Raw genomic sequence first — 22,551 nt, forward strand, 5'->3', positions numbered from 1 at the left:
TATTGGGAGAGTATAAGGAAATAGGCATGTCTAAGCACTTCCGGTGGGAGCAGAGGTTGTAGACACTTTTGGAAGAAATTTAATAACATTTGTCAAATCTGTTTCTAAGAGTTTATCCTAAGGAAATAGCGCTGTAAAGAGATACATATAAATTATTCATAATAAAATAATTGGAAAATTTTAAATACTTTATAATAGGCTATCGATAAAATGGGAATTTAGTGTAACGATGGGAAAAATTTTTTATCAGTCCTTTTCAAATTACACTTCACACCCTGGCCCAGGAGGACTTATTTTTGTAGACCTGCTCCAGGACAGGTATGGAAGCTTCTGGCTGTCACCTAGCCTCAAGGAGAGCTATCTAGGCATCCTGTACTTGACTCAATGTAAAATTATATTTGATGAAAAGCTTTTACTGCCTGAAAGTCTGGATGCCACTTGTATAGATGCAGTCATGAAAAGATACCATAAAATTTTTTTTTACAAAGACTTCCTTGACATAAAAGATGGAGATGATTTTTTTTTTTTCAGAGAAAAAGTCAGGTTGAAAACCAGCATGTATATTATGTTCTCATTTTTATCTGTGTAATCTATGTATTTCGTATGAATGCATCATCAAAATTGGGGCTGGCTAGTTCTGCATGGGGCCCCTATGGACTTCTCCCCTTCTTTTTGCTTATATTTCTCTGCAAGTATTTCCGTAATTATCATGTGTAACTTTTATTATTAAAAACAAAGAAGGGGGGATCCCTGAGTGGCTCAGCGGTTTGGCGTCTGCCTTTGGCCCAGGGCGCGATCCTGGAGTCCCAGGATCGAGTCCCACGTCGGGCTCCCGGCATGGATCCTGCTTCTCCCTCTGCCTGTGTCTCTGCCTCTCTCTCTCCCTCTATCATGAATAAATAAATAAATCTTTAAAAAAATAAATACAAATAAAAACAAAGAAGGTGTACATGATGCATGAAAGGGAGAGTGCTAAGACAGAAGTACAGACTTGGGCAAAAACAAATGGAACAGGAAGTCTTCCTTTCTACAGGTGGGAGACACAGGCCATTTTGGAGATAATAGGAGGTGACCCACCTAATAATCAAGCTGCATTTCCTCTGTTCTGTCCCTGAGTATTGAGCCCTGAGCAGTCAGTCATCATGGCAGATGGGCTCAGAAGGCCAGAAGGCCAATAGTCTTGCCACCACTGTGTGTTTGCTGGTCACACACCTGACTGCGGAAAGACCTGAGACTGGGGATCTCCCAGGACAGCCCAGCAGCAGTATGCGAAAAGTGATTCCAGCCATCTGCCCTATGTGTGCTTTGAGGAAACATTTTTCGTACCTTGGTAGAATTAATTCTGAAACACTGTTTCATATTCTTTTAATCTGATTTTTTTCATGCCCATGCCCTTCCAAAGGTGAATGCATTGTTAACCCATCCAGTGGAATATGAGTGGAGCCCAGGAGCTGCAGATCACCTTAAGAGTCTGTAGGCTGTAGGACCTACAGAAGGAGAGAAACTTTGTATTTTAACCAATGAAAGAACGAGACCATGCAGGAGGGGTTACTAATGCTGCCAAGGCCTGTAGAAACCCAGTAGGCATCACATCCCTCTGGTCAAGAAGAAAAATCCTCCAGCCATATATATCACTTGCTCCCTTAAGGCCATCCTGCCATGTGTTTGTTTCTGCAACCAAACTCCCACTGCTCCCTTCCCATCCCATACTATCCTCCATTCCTTCAGGAAACCACTCCCTTACATCTTCTTTTTTTTTTTTTTTAATTTTTTATTTATTTATGATAGTCAGAGAGAGAGAGAGAGAGGCAGAGACACAGGCAGAGGGAGAAGCAGGCTCCATGCATCGGGAGCCCGATGTGGGATTCGATCCCGGGTCTCCAGGATCGCGCCCTGGGCCAAAGGCAAGCGCCAAACCGCTGCGCCACCCAGGGATCCCCTCCCTTACATCTTCAATAACATCACAGTAGGTTCCCTCTGCCTCTCGAGACCCCTGGTTCTCCTAATGTCTCTGAAGAAGATGCTTCTCAGCCTTTCTTCTGGGAACTTTAGGGCCTGGAGCTGGTAGAGACATTTTCTTATTTCCCTGAACCCTTCTAATTCACTTCTCCTCCATTATTGCCTGGACACTGATCTGTTCCTTTGGCACTTATGCTAGCAAACTAGATTACGTTCTACAATGTTCCCTGTCTGACCACCCAGCCATGCCTCTCAACCAGTGAAGATGTGGACCTGTTCTTTGTCTCTCACTTACCTTCCATACTATCCTCATCTTGAGTGGTGTCTACATGGACAAACCATCCAACTTCTCTTTCCTTTGAGCAGAAAAGCAAGCCAAGGTCCTCGTCATGATTGCCTGGAGCCTATCCTTCCTCTTCTCCATTCCCACCCTCATCATATTTGGGAAAAGGAAACTCCCCAATGGCGAAGTTCAGTGCTGGGCACTATGGCCTGATGATTCCTACTGGACCCCGTACATGACCATTGTGGCCTTCCTGGTGTACTTCATCCCTCTGACAATCATCAGGTAAGAGGCCAGCAGGCCAGACCCACACAGAGGCTTTCCTGATTCGCCAGCTCCTGCTCTCCTCTCCTACATGTCATTCATTGTTCTTGTGTCCTTGAAGGAAGGGGCCAGACCACAGGATTTCATGTAAAGCTACTATGTGTTAAGCCCAACTTCTCCAAAGTAGAGTAAGGAGGAGGGAACTAATATTTTCTGAGTATGTATTATGGAGCAGGTATTTTGCTCAGTGGCTAACAATTATTCCATTAACCACATTATAGCTCTATGAAACCACTACTGTTTCCCCTGTTTTCTGTAAGGTAAACCTCGGGTTCAGAGATGCTAAGTAACCTGCCCAACATCACACACAGGATTTAAACACGGGTCTTTCTGAATTCATACCCTGTTCTTTCTCCTAGTGCATGTAGTCTTTCAAATGCAAGACATAGTACCAGTTTCGGAGATCTTCTATTATAATTGAAAAGATAGGCAAAACTGAGAATAAAAGGCAATACACACACAGAAAATTATGCTAGGAAGTGTGTGCAGTGACGTCAGGTAATGGCAGGGGACACTTCTTGGAAGCGACTGTTGAAGGAGGGAAGAATTCAGATAGGAGAATGGAAAGGTGGGAAGGGAGCAGGTGTCCTGGTGACTGGGGGTCAGAGGAAGTATGGCAACAGGGAAAGGACAGGCAGGCAATGTCAGTGGATAGGAAAGAAGTTGGTAGCTAGCTCTTTCTGGTGGGGTGAGCCTCGATTATAAAGGCCTTAACAGCCAAGCCATAGGATCTCCCTTTGCCCTGCGGCCAATGGTGGCCACAGATGGTCTTCCAGCGGAGAAAACCACAACTGCCTGGAAAGGCAGGGGCCCACTTGTCATGCGGCAGGATCACCTCTGACTGTGACTCTGCGTGGGTGGATGGGATGGGGGATTGAGGGACACACTGGCATGTCAAGGGCTTGCACGGCCAAGCTGATCCTGCATCTTTTGAGTGCCCTCAAGCCGGCCATGGTGTGTCCCATAATTTGTCCTGGATGAAGGAAGATCAGCCGTTGGTTTCAGAGAGCATAAATAATACTGTGATAGAAATCTTTGTACTTAAATTTATTCATGAGTCTCTGATTATTCCTTCAGAATTCATTCTACTGGAATTGCTAGATCAAAGATGATGCTCATTTTAAAACTTTTGATGCATATTCATAAACTGCCCTCCAGAAAAGGTGTATTCCTGCCAACAGCAAAAAAAAAAAAAGAGCCCTGAGTTTTCTTCTCCTGACCCAGTGGAAGGCGGTATCATTTCTTTATTAAATCTTTGCCAAACATAGGCGTTTCAAAAAATATCTCATTGTTTTAATATGCATGTCTTGGATTAAGTGTTAAGGGTATTAAATACTTTTCAAGTTTTTTTTCCCCGACACAATGGGAATCCCATGTTCCTGCTCTTTGCTCAGCTTTAGTCTCATAAAACACCATAGCTGGAAAAAAGTTATCCATCACCTAGTCCAGCTGCTGAATTTTTCACAAAAGTAGGTTTAGGGTTAAAAGAAGCAAAATGACTTGCTCTCCATCAGAGGTGGAGCTGGGCCAGAGAGGGATCCCACAGCCAGCCCAGCAGCCTTGCTGAGATGGGAGATTGTCAGTCATCTCTGCTGAATTGACAAATTGACGTCTGCATTATTTCAACATACTGCCTCCTCACCACCAAGTTAAATTTGGGAGGAATCCTAAAGGAAAGATGAAGGTTATTTAGACAACCAGTCAAAGGGAAGTCGCAGCATCATTGGAAGGGGCATGTGGGGGATGAGGGCGGCTAGTGGCAAGGGGTGAGCATCTGGGAGGAAGTGGCTCCTGCCGTCCATCACAGGCAACCAACGCATCGATTTCAGTGGGCAGCGTCTGTCCTTGTTCTCTCCTGATTGATTTTCCATCAGCTTGTGAAATCAGTCCAAACCCCTGCTCAGCAGGGTGAATAGAGTTTGTGAACCGCATGGCTCCCAATGTGCTGTCTGGCCAGATCCATCATGTGGCTCTTTGCCTGTTCATATTCCTCCCCCATTAATTCAAGCTGCTTCTTCCCATTAGGACCTCTCAGACTTGCCTACAGCCCACCTTGGGTGTTCTCGTAGTGCCCTTGGGAAAAGCAAAGTATAATATGATGATAAAAGGGATGATTTCAAAAGCGAGTTGCACTCAGCCTTCATCGAAGTACAGCCTCCTTGACTCCTGCCCAGTGCTCCTTGCTTCCAGCTGTGGTAGAATGAGGAAAATTCAGTGACCTCCTTCCGACCACAAGCTTCCCTGAAGTGTTTCTTATCTGCTCACTTATGACCTTCACTCTTCTGTGGTCAGGCTCTTCCAGTCGAAGAAAGAGCTTCTCTCTGGGGAATATGGCATCCTACACCCCTCTCGGCTCCTCCTCTCTCTTGATCCAAGACCAGGCCCAGATGGAATCTTGTGAAGAATTTGTTTTCCAACTAGTTCCTGGGATAACTTGCTACTGTTTGATACCTCTCAGAGTTGAGGTTCATCATTTCCTTCTTAACCACATTTTGGACTCTTGAACTTGATTCTGTTTCTGATAGTTCTTTTAGGTAAAGTAAACTCTTAATCCCAAGCTTAAGTAGACAAAAGAAAACAACTTAAATTAGGTGTTCATTCACTCTGTTAACTGTGCTTCCTGTTTCATTGTTCTTCAGGCATGATTATGTATATGTGAATGTGAATAGGCAAACAATTCACATAGTTGTTTTAATTTGTATTTTTAAAAGATTTTATTTATTTATTCATGAGAGAGAGAGAAAGGCAGAGACGCAGGCAGAGGGAGAAGCAGGCTCCATGCAGGGAGCCTGACATGGGACTTGATCCTGGGACCGCAGGGCCCAAGGCAGGGGCTAAACCGCTGAGCCACCCAGGGATCCCTTAATTTGTATTTTTTAAGACTTTATTTATTTGAGAGAGAGAGAGAACATGAACCAGGGGGAGGGGCAAAGGGAGAGAAAGAAGCAGACTCCTTGATGAGCAGGGAGCTGGACGTGGGGCTTGATCCCAGGATCCTGGGATCATGACCTGAGCCGAAGGCAGACTGAGCCACCCAGGTGCCCCTGTATTTTTTTCATTACAGATGAAATAGAAAAAATTTAAGTTATACATTATCATTTTTGTTTTTTAAAAAAATTACTTACTCATATTATTTTACCCATTTTTCGCAATTTTGTTTTCTCTCTTCTTTATTTTTAAAGATACTCTTTAATAATAAATATTTTCTGTTTTCGTATATTGATGCTATTTCCCTAGTTTGTCATTTGCCTTCTTGTTTTGAATATGGTTTTATTTTGCTTTCAGTTGATAAAACTGACATAATTGTGAAAAGGGGAGACAGCACGAATACCAAAAATTAGAAAGGAGAAAGCCAAGTTGTTTATAGAGTTAAAAGAATCATAGGAAAGTACTCTGCAAAACTTATTATTATTATTATATAAATGCATGTGGAAATGTGAATGAAATGTATACGGCTTCTCTATAATACACAGACCTTTCACATTGCAGTGTATTCACATCTACTCACGCTTTCCTTTACATTGTTGCCTCCTTCCATTTCTCTCCTTGGAAATTGCTCCTTGCACATACTTTACTATGATTTAACTTTTTAATAATTTATTATTTCAGTTATTTGAAAATAATTTCAGTGTTGGGAGTACATTAAAAATATCACTTTAAAAAATGTATTTATTTATTTTAGAGAGAGAATGAGCAGGAGGGGTAGAGGGAAAGGGAGAAAAAAATCCCAAGCTTTAAAAAACATATTTGATTTGGGGCGCCTAGGTGGTTCAGGCCATTAAGCATCCTATTGATGGTCTGTCTGAGGTCATGATCTCACGGTCCTAGGATGGAGCCCTGATATGGCTCCACACTCAGTGAAGAGTCTGCTTGGAATTCTCTGTCCCTCTCCCCTTTCCATTCGTGCTCTATCTCTTTCTTTCTCTAAAATAAATAAATCTTTTTTTGATTTGATTTGCCAAATGTCCCAATACCATTTACTTTCGATGATATTTATGAATTAGAGATCTAACTTAAATTTATTTTTTTTAATGCCAAGTCACTTGTCCCAACACCACTTACTGAATACTGAATAATCCACTTTTTCTACATGGTATGAAATGGTAATTCCATCATATGCACATTTACATTAGAAGTATTCTCATTGTTTCTGAATTTGTTAATCTCTTCATTTTGTTATTTTCTTTTTTCTCTTTTTTTAAAGACTTATTAAGATATTAAGATTTAAGATTAAATCTTAAAATTTAAGAATAAAGATTTATTTATTAATAAGAGACATAGAGAGAGAGGCAAAGATATAGGCAGAGGGAGAAGCAGGCTCCCTGTGGGGATCCCGATGCAGGACTCCATTCCAGGATCCCAGGATCATGACCTGAGCCAAAGGCAGAGGCTCAACCACTGAGCCACCCAGGCGCCCCCTCTTTTTTCTCTATCTTGAGAGATATTCTTTATACAATAAACTTTTTCCTTTTTTATATGATGGAAATATGTCCCTAGTTTGTCATTTGCTTCTTCATTTTGCACATGGCTTTATTTTCAGTTGATAGTAATTGTCATAATTAAGAAACAAGAGAATACACAAGTAACTAAGTTAGTGGCTTTCCTGCCGCTAATACTACATTGTTTTAATTACTGTAGCTTTACATCATTTAATATCTGTTAAGACAGATGTCTTGTCTTTCTCAAAGGGGCCCTGGCTATTCCAGGAAGGCTACTGATGCTCACCCCTGCATACACCACTCCAGTCATAACAAACAGGGACGCCCCTCACTCCTCTCACCCTTCTGTCTTTGTGCACATCCTTCCTCAGACCTGAACACTCCTCCACACTCTCCCTGCCTTGCTGCCTTGTTTCTGGCAACCCAGTTCATGTTCTTCATGTCTCACTCTACATACTGACTCCACATGGACCACACTGCCAATCCTCGGCCAAGCAGTACCTCAGGTGTTCACCCATAGCCTCCCACCTCAGCTCGTCCGGGCCACCATGAAGGCATCATGGGAGTGGAATCACCTGCTTGTGTGGCTGCAGCTCTTGAGTATAGAGCTTCATGCCTTCATTTCTGGGTTCCAAATCTAGTACATGATACTCACTTTGTAAATGTTGGGCTGAATGAACAATGCAGACCTGAGCGATAAACCACAGGACAGAGGTGCCACCGGGTCACTCACACCCCTGATATGGACATTTCTGGCTCTTTAGTGCCTAGATCAGTTTCTGGTATATGGTGAATCCACCCTAAATATATGTGTAAGGACAGAAGGAAGGAAGAAAGGCAGAGAGGGAGGAAAGGAGAGAGGAAGGAAGAGTTGTATTGTCTGCGGCAAACCCTCATGAGAGCCATGAAGGAATAAAGATTTAGCTCTTCTGTCATTAATTAAATCAGGCTCCCTGGATTTGAAACCATAGTGACTAACAATAAAGGCAATATATTGTTTTTCTGGGTCAACACAACTCCTGTTATTTCAAAATTTACTTGACATGACTGTCTAACTGTTGCTAGGAAGGTTATTAGCTGCTGGTGTAATTGCTTTACTTTAGCCATGGTTATTTTCTTGTGACTTAATTGATTTCCTATTCTTCTATCATTTTTATCTTTGCGACATAAAGATAGAAGCATAAAAGATCCATGACCAACAATTGCAAAGGAATAAGTGGAAAAAAGCACATTTGTCATGGAGCACTGACTCCTGTTACATGGCGGGGAAAAAAATCCATTTATTTTGCTTGAAGAATAGAGATCAGACTGTGGGAAAGTCCCAGGCTGAGGTTGGTACAGCCCAGTGGAGTTCAAGACCATGGTGGGTATAAGGCCCGGGAGTCTGGACAGTACTGTCCCTGGGCAGGAGGTCCAAGGTCAAGGAGAATGACCCATCTATCAGTGAAGGAAATGACATATATAAGGTGTTACCTGAGGGTGGCAAGAGAGATCTTTTGAAAAGCCGTTGTCACTAATTCACTAGGTTAGGGTAAATGTTTGTGTTTGGATTTCCAATACCCACCCCACAATAAGCCACTCAGGGCAGCCCTTCCCCTCAATGCGGGAATGGTTTGGGAATGACCACATGACCAATTCTAGCCAATGAGATGTGAGGGAATATCTTCGGAAGAGCCTTTGGAAAATATTTCCCCATTCACAGAAAACAAGTCCAGGAGAGGACGCCTTCCCATCTTCTGGACACTGCTGTCTGGATCGACACCCGGAACTGTGCAGTCTGACTCAGACTGCACTGAAAAGAAAAGAGGAACGGATGAAAAGAATGCAGATTTCTGAAGTTCAGCTTTGACCCTTTGAAGTTGCAATTATGGGGGATAAGAAATATTCTCATTGCTTAGAACAATTTGAGTTGGGTGTTTTCTGTAACTTGCTACACAAAGTATCCTAACTGATACCCAACTGCCCATACTTGCTGTTTCCAGACATCAGTGAATTCATCTGAACTACTGAAGTCATCAGAGTGAGCTCTTCTTCTGGGACCATGAGGAAGTCCCAGTTATTTCAGTGGTACCCAGCGAGTTAGTAAAGGCATCCTTTGATCCTCTCTGTCCTGGAAGCCCATTAAACATGGTGCCAATGGAATGTGTATATCAGGACTCTCATAGTTTTCTGAGTTTCTTAAGTATCAAGCTGTTTTTACATTCTCCCCCCAAAGTTAGTTCTGCCTTCATGTCTCCCAAAGCCCAACTACATACAGAGATACTGTTGAGTCCCTGACCCCTTGCCTCTCTCCACGTATTCATTATTTCTAGAAATATCCGTAGGGCACCCACCGTCTGCCATACCCTATATCTGGTAAAGGGGACACAGAAATGACAAGATACACATGTTGTCTGAATTTAAGACTCTTTCTGTGTAACAGAGAAGGCAGCCAATTAAAAAGGGAGTTCTAACACTGTGATGAGTACTGTGGGAGGGTAAATAGAGGGCCCTAGGGTACCCACAGCAGGGATGCTAACCTGGTCTAGGAATCAAAGAAGACATTCAGAAAATAACTAGAACTATCTATAGCTTAGGTAACCCAGCACATTCCCTTGAGGAGCCTTAGCAAGTCAGTTAACAGCCCTTGAAGTCAGAGGACCCAGACTATGGTTCCATCTTCTAGCTGTGTGAACTCAGACAAGTTACTGAATCTCTCAAAACTGAAGTCTGACCCCCAGAACAAGTCAGGGTCCCTCTTATATACTCACCCTACATTTTATCTTCTTAGAATTTTTCTCCTTTGTAATGATATATTACTGTGTCCTCATTTCATTATTATCTATCTCCACAAATACAATGTAAACTCCAGGAGGGCTAGGACTCTGTATTTTTCTGCCACAGTATCCACAATGGCTCAACAGGTGCCTGGGACAGAGTAAGTCCTCAAATACATATAGTGAAATGAATTAATTAATAATGAAGGAGAGAGAACTTCTGACTAGGGAGTATTCTTAATGCCCCTGCTAGGAGAAGAGAAAAAAGAGCCTTGTCCAGTGAAGCCCCAACAAGGTCAAGCATAGAGAAGATAGGTAGGGTAGTTGGTGCTCAGTACCTTGAGCTGAGTCCTGCAGAGGTGAAGTACTGATAGTCTGAGTGAAATGTTGTCTGTTGTGTCTCAGTGGAAGAGCAAAAGTTTTGTTCTGTTTCCTGGACACCTCTTACACATAATACAGAACCAGGACTGAGGAACCAGATTCAGACATCCTCCTAAGGTGGCCCTGCAAAGTCTTTCTCTGGCTTGGATTCTCACTCTACCCCCATCATGAGCTGCCTCTATAAAGGAAATGAAAGAAAATGGGTCTGTGCCTGGATAGTCTTCCATAAAATCAAGAACTCAGTCAGCTGGTTACAGATAAGATATACTTTCTTCAATCTGGGTGATCTTTCAGTTTTTATATTTCAAAGAAGCTTAAAGAAAAGCTGCATTTGTTGAGAGAATGAAAATAGATTGAAGACATAAAATAAGTTGAACCAAAAGAGTGGAGATGCTCTTCTTCTGCTCTGTTTCTGAGAATGGGCTATTTATGGGTCTGCTAATCTTTAGGACATGACCACCATAGACAAGACTCAATGTGACCAGTATTATGCCAGCACGGAAGCCCCAAGGAGGAGGGGGTGGTGGCTGATAACCATTGAGGAACAGGGACAGCTCAGAAAGGTCTCATAGCTAAGTGATATATGAAGAATGGGTTTAAAATTGCATTTCGACGAGAGAGCAAAGTGGACACAGAGAGATGGAAGGCACTGGAACTCAGATTCACCCAAATTCAACTGCATATGAAGTATGAAGTCATGGTTAGTTTTGTCAACCTGTTCCTTTTGGCCACTCTTGTCGATGATATGGAGAAAGGTCATTGAGAGATGGTGGAGGGGAGGAAAGCAGGATGATGTTAGTAAAGGTGAGGAATAAAGAGGCAGATTTGGGGAGGCTTTGAATATCCTGCATAAGAGACTGGATATCATCTTGTAGGAAAGTGGAGACACTGGGGGGGGGGGGGGGCGGGGTTGTTAAGCCAGAGAATGACTCTCTGTCCTAGAGCTCCACCTTGATGACAGCATGGACATTCAAGATGGTACCCGACTAGGGGCATTAGAAGATCACGATAATCAGACAAGATGTCACAAGGGGTACTCACTTCGGGAGCACACATCCTGAAATTGGAATCATACAGAGAAAATCAGTATGGCCCCTGCATGAGGATGACACAAACATTCATGAAGGCTTCCATAGTTTTCATGGATACAGAACTTTAGTTGGGGAAGATGAAAAATTCTGGAGATGGATGGTGGGAAAGGTTATATGACAATGTGAATGTACTTCATGCCGCCAAACTGTGCACTTAAAAAATGGTTAGTGATACATTTTTATGTTTATTTTACCACAATAAAAAACTCATATCAAAATACAATTTTTAAAAAACGAGGTTGTAAGGATCTGGTCTGATGCTGAGGGGCAGGCATAGAGAAAAAGGAACAAATCACGGGGACATTTTGAAGGGACAGACCACAGAACTTGCTGAAGAAAGAAACAAGGAAGAAGAAGGAGACAAACACAATTCAGAGATTTCTCTTATGCATGACTGCTTCACTCTGAGCAATGACTTGATTTGGGTAATAAAGGGGTACCCCACTTATAAAGGAGTTGCTTTCCACCTGCCCTATGGGTCCCAAGGAGATGAGGCAGGGAGATTAGTCCCAAACCCCTAACACGTAAGGCCGTCCTTAATTTTCCATTGTGTATATGGCTGATGGCTAATAAATATTTGAATTATTGATTGATTTAGCACCAGGGTTGCTATTGTAATACATAATCAATGTTTCATGGTGGTTGTAACCTTTCCTTGTATTTCATTTATCTGGGGAATAAGTTTCCCTGCTATAACACATGTCCAGCTTAAGGTAAAGAATAGATTCACAAGCAGTTTTTTCCTCATTTCTTCTTTAATGTAGACATACAAATTCCAGAAAAATCCCTGGACAGGTATATGAGAAAGAGTGGGGATATTCCAAAAAGGCCCAAAGCTCACCTGGATCACTCAGAGGGGTTCACTAAGCAAGAATGGGAAAAGCAAGAATGAGCAGAAGGTTTTTAACAGTCATTAATTAAGTTATATGCTAAAGATCATTAAAAACAATTAGTGCTTTGTCAGCCACTGCAGACCAGAGCTCTGATTTTGTCTTAACCAGTAAATCTCTAGAGGGGAGTTTGTGCCATTCTAAAGTGAAGCAATGCTTTGTCCCAAAGTTTTTAGTTGAGGGTCTTAATATATTAGAAGCACCAAATAAGTAATTAAAGAAGAGTATACATTTTTTTGTGTTTATCAAAAGAGACAAAATTTGCCAATGCTTTTGAGTCATTAACATTTTGTTTTCCTGTTAGGTATAGATTATATTATGCTACAGGAGGTGTGATATTATGTGAAACATGGGAAAGAGGGAGAGGAAAGAAAATGGCATTTATTGAGTCTCTGCTAATTTCCCAGTGCTGTGCTTGGCATCTTCAATGTTGTCACAATTGATCCCAAAAAACTCATAAGACGATTGTGTTATTAACTCCATTTTAGTGTCAACAGAGGCCCAGTGCCTTAGTCTGTTCTGGTTTCTATAACAAAATACTACAGACGAGGCGATCTATAAACAACAGAACTTTAGCTCTCACAGTGCTGGAGGCTGGAAGTTCAAGATCAGGGCGCCAGCATGGTCAGATGGTGGTGACAGCCTTCTTCTGGGCCGCGGACTTCCCCTTGTGTCTTCACCAGGTGGGAGAGGCTGCCAAGCTTTGTGGGGTGTCTTTTGTAAGAGCACTAATCCCATTCATGAAGGCTACACCCTCAGGACCTAAGGGCCTCCTAGGCTCCACCTCCTACTACTATCATCTCAGTTATTAAAATTACAAGATATAAATTTAGGGGTGGAGATACAGACATTTAGCCTGTATCAGTTAGTGTATTGCTTATCTATTGCTGGCTAACAAATTATCGTGAACCCAGTAACTTAAAAAAACAGAGGTTTATTACCTCCAGTTGCTGGGGGCCACAAATCTAGACATGGCTTAACTGGGCAGGGCTTTAACTCTGCTTAAGCAAGTCAGCCATCAGGGTGTCTGTCTGCCAGGGCTGGGGGATATCAGAGGTTCAACTGGGGAAGGGTCTTATTTCAGGTTCCCATTGAGTTCTTGACAGAATTAATTCTCTGGAGCTATAGGACTCATGGCAGCAACAGACAGAAATGCTAGCAAGACAGGCCCTACAGTCTTACATGATCACAGACATTTATCACCTTCAGCCCAATGCATGGATCAGAAGCAAGTCACAAATCCCAACACACTCAAGGGGGGGGGGGGGGGATCTCACAAAGGCATGGACATGAGAGGCAAGAATCACTACATTCTAGAGTGATTCACATTAAAGAGTGTCTAAGGTCAAGTTATACAACCAGCAAGTAGAAGAGCTGGTTACAAATATAAACCTGTCTGACCCCAAACCCTGAGTTTGGATTCTAATCTCAGCTATACTTCTAACCACCTGAGTTATCTTGGAGAAACCATTTCACTTTGCCAGGTCCTAGCCTCCTCAGTTAAAAAAGAGGTAGCTGTAATCTGCTGGAATTCTGTAATCAGCAAAGATAGGGACCTGGCATGATTTTAACCCCTTCCTCTTTACCTCACCCTCAGGGAACTGGGAGTAGTCCTCTCTGTGTGTCCTCACAGTAGGGACACACCAGCCATATTAATATTACCTCTGGTCCTTTGCACAGCGTCATCTATGCCATTGTGATCCGAACCATTTGGATTAAGAGCAAAGCCCACGAGACAGTGAGCTCCAACTGCTCAGGTAAGTCTCTGATCAGCATTACCCAACTCTTGGGTAATTTTGCTTTTCCAGTGGTTTTTCTCTAGCAAAAATGAGCTTGCCTGTGCTTTGCCTGAATACAAGAAGCTGCACTTGCCTACCAGGACCCCGCCAGCAGATCAGACCCACCAAAGGCTCCCCTGGCAGGTACTGCCTCTTTCATGTGGCCTCCCTGAAAACTTAAGAAGGAAGGGGGGCCTTTGGGTGCCAGGATCCAAAGGTCGCCCTGATTTCTTAGGCCTGGCAAAGAGGAACACCCTGTAGGACACTGGGCTGAAAAGAGGTCTGTCCAAGGAGCACACATTCCGTGAAGCACAGGCATAGACATTTCTACATGGCTTGAACTTACAGGTGGAGAAAACTGCAGTCCATCCACAGAACAATACTGGACCCTAAGGCAAGCAAAGCATGGTCAGTGCTTTCCTAACACACCAACTTGCCCGGAATGAGCCTGAGACAACCAACTATGGCCCTTCCCCAAATTTGCTTCAGTAAAACTTAGTGCTAAGCACGTCCCACATGACAGGCGCTAGGACCTGGAGGCCTACCTTGCCTCCCAGGCCAACACTGCTGGACCTGATGTAGACCAACCTGGAGAGAATTGGCAAGGAACCACATGCCAGAAAAAAAGGGGGAGGGCTCCTGGTTTTCTGCTGATTATAATGGGACTAGTTCTCTCCTCAGGCTCCCCACCTCCTCCCATTCCTCGTACACGCTTGTACCCCTTCACACACCCAGTCCTTCACATGCACACTTTTACACATTTATACACACCCGCGTATACATACTCACCCACATGTACTCACACAAGAGCAGCAAGCTATAACACAGATACGGGATACAAAGAGCTGGTTTCTGTTCCCAAAGTGCCACTAATTGCTGTGCCACCTTGCAAAGTCATTTAACCTCTCTGGCCTTCAAGAGGTTATAATAAGGGACAAACTAAATGGTCTCAAAGTCCTCCTCTTTTCAGACTTTGAACGAATACCTTTCCTGGACCAAGACCATGCTCGTTTTCATCCCTCTTAAAGCCACTTCTTCCAGTGTGACTGAGAGAAAGTCAAAAGGATTCCCAAGTGGGCGCAAATAATCTGTGTCCCTTCTCTAGGCAAATTGCCAGAGACATGTAAGTCTTGGCATCTTCATCTGAATTCAGTTCAGTTCTGCTGTGTTCACCACATGTCAGCAGTAGTACAAAGAACTGGGAACGCCAAATGAATAAATAGCACGGTTTCTGACTATGGGAAGCCAACAGTCTTGTGCACAGGGCTTCAGTGCTGGCTTGCACAAGAGCATTGCCTAGGGAAACTTTCAAATGCACCAATATCCAGGTACCACTGTCTAAGAGATTCTGATTCACTCCGTTTGGAGTGAGGTCTGGCATCACTACTTTGGAAAAGCTCTTTGGATGGTTTTAATGTGCAACCAGGTTTGACAACCTCTCATCCAGTGGGAGACACGGTTATAGGCAGCTGACTCCCACAATGATTGACGAGAGTAACCCAGAGGTGTGTGCAGGCTGCTTGGAAATTTTCCACCCATGAAATACCTATCATTCAGCTGGTGACTCATTCTGGCCTCCAGATCCTCTACACAGACTCCCTCTCACTGGTCTAAGTCTCTGCACCCTGGCTTTTCTAGAAGAACAAGAGCAATCAGAAAGAATAAACACAAATGCTTTCATTTCATTCATTGTGAGTGGCTTTGGTTAAAAGTTAGAATATTTGTCAAAAAAAAAATGGAGGAAGACCTCCTCCTCTATCAGATATCAAATAAATACATTAAATACTATAATTGTTGAAATAGAGTATCTCTATCAAAGAATTACACAAATGGGAATAGAACAGAACAGAAACTAAGGAAACCTCAGGAGTTTAGGATATGATAAAGTGTTTCAAACTGATAGAGTAGTAGAGATTGTTTGGTAATTAGTGCTATTGAGACTATTTATTGGGAAATAAATACAGCTATATTCCTACCTCATATGCCACAAGGAAATGAACTTTTTATTAAAGATATAAATGAAAGAGAGAGAAAAGGGAAAGAAAACATAAGAATCATTGTTTATAATCAGGAAAAAAAGGAAAAGTTCTGAATACCTGCAATGAGAGCAAGAATAAAAACTATATAGACATACAATGCAATACTTCAGCTGTTAAAAGTATCGTGTAGTATACTTACTGCAATAGAAAAATGTCTGTTATGTATTAGATTAAAAAGAAGAAACTTGGGCAGCCCGGGTGGCTCAGTGGTTTAGCGCTGCCTTCAACCCAGGGCCTGATCCTGGGGACCTGGGATCGAGTCCCATGTCAGGCTCCCTGCATGGAGCCTGCTTCTCCCTCTGCCTGTGTCTGCCTCTCTCTCTCTCTCTCTCTCTCTCTGTGTCATGAATAAATAAAATCTTTTAAAAAAAGGAGAAAGTTATATATCACTTTTATAAATATCTGAATATATAATAAATATTAGAATATGCATGTACATATACAGATAGATGATAGCTCGCTGGATAGATGGATGAATAGATGATAGATAGATAGATAGATAGATAGATAGATAGATAGATAGATGATAGATAGATAGAGATATATCTTAAATGAATCCCTAAACATTCAAAACTTATTCTCAGTAAATAGGCAATGACCAAAATCAGATGTATCCTGATCTATAGGTAGGATCTAGAAGCTACAAGAAATAGGGCAGTACCCAGAGGCTCATATGAGAGATACAAAAAATGCCTCTGCCTGCTCTCAGATACATCCCTGCAGAGTCTTCCATGATGCCTGAAATTCAAACCAATGGAGTTAGTCCTTTTCCTTAAGGTGCTATCTGTAGGAGAACCCAGGAGCAGTACATCTGAGGCTGCACTGAGTACTGTGCACTACATAAGCATATACTGATCAAGTTGTCGCTTAGAGTGCATGATCCTGATTCAATGGTGGACAGATCAAGTGTGGCGGGACCAGAGGGTTTGAGAAGGTCCAGAGCTTTGGGTTTAAAGGAGAACAAAGTAGAAAGGGATGGGGGGTGTCTTAGTCCATTCTGGCTGCCATAACAAAATCCCATAGATTGAGTGGCTTAAACAACAGAAATTTATTTTCTTACAGTTCTAGAGGCTGGGAAGTCAAGGATCAAGGTGCTAGTTGATTCTGTTCCTGGTGAGAGCACTCTTCCTCACCAGTGGTTGCAGATGGCTGCCACTTCCCTCTTGCTGTGTCCTCATCTGGGGGACAGGGGAGATGAGAGAATGAGCACATGCACATGCTCTGTTGTCCCTTCTTATAAGAGCACTAATCCTATCATGAAGACTCCATGCCCATGACCTCACCTAATTCTGATCACCTCCCAGAAGCCCCATCTCTAAATACCACCACGTTGGGGATTAGGGCTTCAGCATATGCATTTGGAGAGGACACAAACAGTCCAGAGACAGAGAGAATCAGGAAAAAGAAAAAAAAGACACTCTGGAAATAATTGAAGACCAACCAAATGAGAATAGACAAACACTATTTATCCAGAGCTCGCAAAAGAGTCCTTGTGAGGGAGGCAGCCACCATGACATACCTTTTGGCAGAGACTCGGGAGCGAGCAGAGGAGTGGGAAAGCTTTATAGCAGCAAAAAAAGAAGGCTTCTGGTGTGCCCCAGCTCGTGGCTATTGGCATGGGAAGCAGCAGGTAGGCTAAATAGAAGCATGGCATCCTGTGTGGCTGGTGAGGGGTATGTATTTGACTTCCTCTGGTTGATTTTAAGCTGAAAGCAGGGACAAAGACTAAAGGAGCTGTCAGTGATTAATCAGGCATTGGCCATTTGGGGTAGATTGTCTCACAGGTGGGACAGATGGGGTAAGAAAGATGCAGTCTAATTTGCTACAAGTTTGACTTACACATAGTAGGTTGTCTTTCTGGCCCAGTTACTATAGATAATGGGTTGGTTTCCTGGTCTGGTTGCTGTAGGGTTTGGGTCAGAATTCTATTTTGGTATATGGTCTGGCCAGGATCCTTTTGTTTATTCAGTCTATCAAGACCAACTGACAAGACAGAGGAACAGATAGAGCATCTGCTGCCCGCCACCTAAGTTCTTTCCATAGTTTATCTCCTTGAATCCTTACACAATGCTGCAAGGTGGCGTTACCATCTATCTTTTGCAAATGGAAGGCGGGCGTGAAGGATAAGCACATATAATTGACTAGAAACTCTGTGTTTTCTCCCTTGTAGCAGGCTGCCTCTCAGAAGGAAGGACACTGCAGAAAAGGAGGGCAGTAAATGACAGATAAAAAGAATCTCAAAGTGAAAAACAAATTTTTTTTAATTAAAAATCCCAAACCCAGGCTGTTTGGCACTGCTCCTTTTTCACCCCACTCCCTCCAGAGTTTTGCCTTCAGAGCACACTCTTCTGCCCCCATGCCCTGAAATGGTTTATTTTGAAGTACCCAAACATCTAAAAGGTGGCCACTACGGGTACAGGCTGAGGTCTTCCTATACTTGCAGATTTCAGTCAGGTTGGTTTCAAGCTCTGTCCCGTGCTCCTTGCCCGTTCCATGAGGCTGGCGTGTCCTGAGCTCCCCACCCCCACCTCTGAGCTCTCACATTCACCTACTCTCTTCTTTCTGTTCTTCTCCTCTGCTCCTGGGCCAGCAAGCATGGAGTACACATCATTTTCCTTGAGTTTTTCACTCCCAAGAGTAAATAGAGCAAATGTTGCCAGAGGTCTGGGGTGATGAAAGGTTTCCACATCCTATCAGCTGTCCCCCTTTTCCAGCAGGCCTTTTATCACTGTAGTTGGCCTCTATCTCTCTCCAGAGCCCCCCATATTTCCCTGCTACTAGATTTTCCAGCCCCTAAACTATGGCTTACCCTGTCTCCAGCCTCTGAAATAGTACACGGCCACATAGAGATTAGTTTTCCCACGGGCACACAATCTGTCATTAACCTCTGGGAAGGCAGAAATGGCTACAGTCGATGTTTATTCTTTAATACAAGTTTACATCTCCATCACCCTTGTTTTTTTAGTTGTCCATATCAACACCAGTGAGCCACTTCTAGAATGAGGAGCAGATAGTAATGTCAAAAGCCCATACATTCTCTGTATCTAATTCCTAAACGGAATACACCTGATTTTCTATTTGTTATACAGCCAGGCAGCCATGGAGTTGGCTGGTAAATAGATCTCCAGTGGTTTTAGCATGCCAGGATTATTGCTCATCAACAAGAGGGCATCAGCAATGATTAGTGTGATCAGAAGCACACTGTGTAAATACAGGCCACAAAATTCAAGCTATCATTTGTTTATGAACCACTCTTCTTACTGGCAAATGTGTCTATTTTCTCTCCCTCAAAGGCTGACAGAGAGAAAAGAAAAAGAACTATTTAATAAATGATCTAAATATTTTCCCACAAACAAGTAGAAGGCAAGGGGTAGAGGAGATGAGATTTTTCAATCTTACAGGCTCTCTTTCATAAACAGGCATTGCTCAGGATGCCCAGGGGTATCTACTTCAGAAAAATAGAACATTTAACTGCACAGGGACAGGAGAGGTGGGAGGTACAATTACAGAATGCACAGAATAGAGCATAGCTGCCTGTAACTGCATCTGGCCATTGTGGCTTGGAAGACGTGATGCGATCCCTGCTACATCCAAATTGCATGCTTCAAATTAAATGAGGCAGAATGAGGTGGAGAAATAAGCTTTGGTCTAGGAACTGGGTTAGAGTCCTATTCATTTCTAGCTAAATGAATTTAAGATAAGCCCATTAACTGCTTTCAGTACCTTTCTCCATCAGTAAATGCAGGCAAAATGGCTTCTCTACGTGTAACTACATTTAGCAAAAGACATAAAGAACTTCATGGGGAGAAAAGTATAAAGATATAAATAAATGAAGCTTATAACAAGTTCATGGATAGTAAGATTCAACACCCTGAAGATGTCAATTCTCCCCAACAGTCTACAGATTAATACAAGTCCTGTCAAAATTAAAATGGGACATTTTGTTGAGCTTGGCAAGCCAATTTTAAAACATATGTAGAAATTTCAAGAGCCAGGAATAGCCAAGACACTCCTGGAGAACTAGAACAAAGTAGAGGAGGTTTACTGTATTCACTATTAAAATCTATCATAATAAATAAATAAATAAATAAATAAATAAATAAAATCTATCATAGAGTCAGAGTGATTAATAGAGTATCAACAGGATACAATAGACAAATAGGAAATGAAACAATCTCAAAACAAAACCTACACACATAGGAGAACTTGATAGATGTCAGAAGATGATAGGGAAAGAAGCAACGTCGGCTCTTTACCTCAATTTATAGGCAAAAACAAATTCCAAGTGAATTGGAGACTCAAATTTTATTAACTTTAAACAGAGCAAAGAGCAATTTTATTTAAGTAAAAAATGAATTTATTCATGAACAGCAGAGAAATTGCAGTTCGGGACAAGCAAGCTGTGGTGAAGCTTAGGCAAGTCCGAAGAAACAAAGGGAAGGTGAGTTTATTAGGTTTTAGGAGGAAACTGGGGGGGGGGGGGGGGGGCTGTTCTCGGATGAACAAAAGTACATCAGAGAACAAGAGTTCCAGGAGGCAGTGGTGGCTCATGGGCGGCAGGCGGTGGTTGGTGCTTGGGTGCTGGGGCAGGGATGGATCTTTCCCACTTTTCTTAAAGGCAGGAGACAAATTCCTGCATGAAAAGTGCCCTCCCTTGTGGAAATGTGCATTTCTCGTATCTTGGTGAGGCGGGCTGCAGGGAGAGGTACATGCATGTGAGACCCCTTCAGGGCTTGCCCACTCGGTTTTAGGTCGGGTTTCCTTTCTTTTCACAATATGTAAAACTTATAAAAGAAAATGTAAGGTGATTACCTTTATGACATTGGGTTAAGGAAGGACTTCTTCAACAAGATCCAAAATACATTAAATTGTAAAGGAAATGAGAGATAAATATGATTCTGTTAATGTTTAAAAAGTCAAGCCACAAAGTGGGAGAAGTTATTTGCAGCACATATACCTGGGAAAAGACTAGTATCCAGAATATGTGAAGAACTCCTAAGAGTCCACTTAAAAAAAAGATGAACAGAATAAATAAGTCACAGAGATGAAAAGTACAGTATCGGGAATATAATTAATAATATTGTGATAATATTGTATGGTGACAGATGGTGACTACACTTAGCGTGGTGAGCACTGAGTAATGGATAGGATTGTTGGATCAATATGTTGTTCACTTGAAACTACCATAACGTTGTATGCTAATCATAATTCAATTTTTAAAAATATATGTAACAACAAAAGATAAATAGAAAAAAAATGAGCAAGACAGAAATAGGCATTTCATAGAAGGGAAAAGAGTAATGGCCCAAACCAAAATGCTTAACCTCACTGACGATCAGGAAAATGCACATTTAAACCTTAGTTAGGGACAATTTTCTACCCACAGGATTAGCAAAAATGTTAACGTCTGATCTTTCAAGGTGTTGCAGAAGATTCAGAGCTCCTGGCTTGTTTGGAGATGTCATTCCTCAGAAACTTAGTAAACCTTTGATGCATTTGCCTTCAGCCAGTTTCACTTGCCAGTAACTATGTCCAAAAAGTCTTTCTTAATAAAATTCTCAGGTCTGACTTGTTTCTTTGCTTCCTCAAGCCATTCCTGTCTTTAACTTAATGGAAGCTAGTTGGAGCCAAGCTATTTGGAGACAAGCCAAGAGGTTACAACCCTAGTGATCTTTGCCTCAGGAACACTTCTGAATGGCTCTTTGCTGGTTAAAACTTCTCAATGTCATAACTTAATTTGGGAGCCAGGGTCAGCTTCATTAGCATAAGACTGGCACATTTAGGGACACCTGAGGGGTTCAGCTGGTTAAGTGTCTGCCTTTGGCTCAGGTCATGATCTCAGGGTCTTGGGATGGAAAGACCTGCTGAGCTCCTGCTCAGCGGGGAGCCTGCTTCTCCCTCTCCCTCTGCTGCTCCCCTTGCTGGTGTGCACTCTCACTTGTGTGCTCTCTTTCTCAAATAAATAAAATCTTTAAAAAAAATAAGAAAAAGCCTTGCACACTTAGAAGGTGTACACATTTGCTTTAATGCTCTGCAATCATCTTCATCTTGTATGGCACCATGCAAAGTATGTATGTGTTACTATTAGGGGCTAGAAGCAATGGACACTCGCAACTCTATGAGATGCCAAATTGTAAGACTTTCTTTAAGTTCCTTTCATTTTTGTTCATAAATCAACCAACGCTTGTCTGGGTTCATCTCTTTCTTCTAATACCTTGCTAAACACAGCTGGTAGCAATCAACGCACACTATTAACATTCTGTTTACCAACTGTGATGGTTGATTTTATGTGTCAACTTGAATGGGCAAAGGGATGCCCTAAGAGCTGCAAAACTCTATGTCCGGGTGTGTCTGGAAGGCATTTCTAGAAGGATTTGAATCGGTAAACTCAGTAAAGATGTTCTCACTGATGTGGATGGGCATCATCCAACCTGTTGAGGGTCTGAATAGAACAAAAAGGCAAAGGAAGGACAAATTTTCTTGAGCTGGGACATCCATCTTGTGCCCTTGGACATCAGCACTCCTCTTCCGTGGGCCTTGGACTAGCACCAGGATTTGCACCACTGACTGCCCGATTCTCCAGCCACCGTGTTCAGACTTACACCAACATC

At 42.5% G+C, this 22,551-nt stretch overlaps 1 protein-coding gene and 1 non-coding gene across 2 annotated transcripts in view; both read left to right on the forward strand.

Annotated features, from left to right (window-relative positions):
• The window catches only part of NPSR1 (neuropeptide S receptor 1), a 145,033-nt gene that overhangs the window by 109,635 nt on the left and 12,847 nt on the right, over positions 1-22,551 (forward strand). The window contains exons 5-6 of the mRNA XM_072764713.1: positions 2,326-2,527; positions 13,804-13,880. Of these exons, the coding sequence (XP_072620814.1) occupies positions 2,326-2,527; positions 13,804-13,880 (279 nt within the window). The remainder of the gene's footprint in view (positions 1-2,325; positions 2,528-13,803; positions 13,881-22,551) is intronic.
• On the forward strand, positions 11,176-11,282 carry LOC112935427 (U6 spliceosomal RNA). The gene has a single exon (XR_003238171.1). It is a non-coding gene; the product is annotated as a U6 spliceosomal RNA (small nuclear RNA).

This window comes from Vulpes vulpes, chromosome 7 (genome assembly GCF_048418805.1).
Source record: "Vulpes vulpes isolate BD-2025 chromosome 7, VulVul3, whole genome shotgun sequence".
Classification (NCBI taxonomy): Eukaryota; Metazoa; Chordata; class Mammalia; order Carnivora; family Canidae; genus Vulpes; species Vulpes vulpes.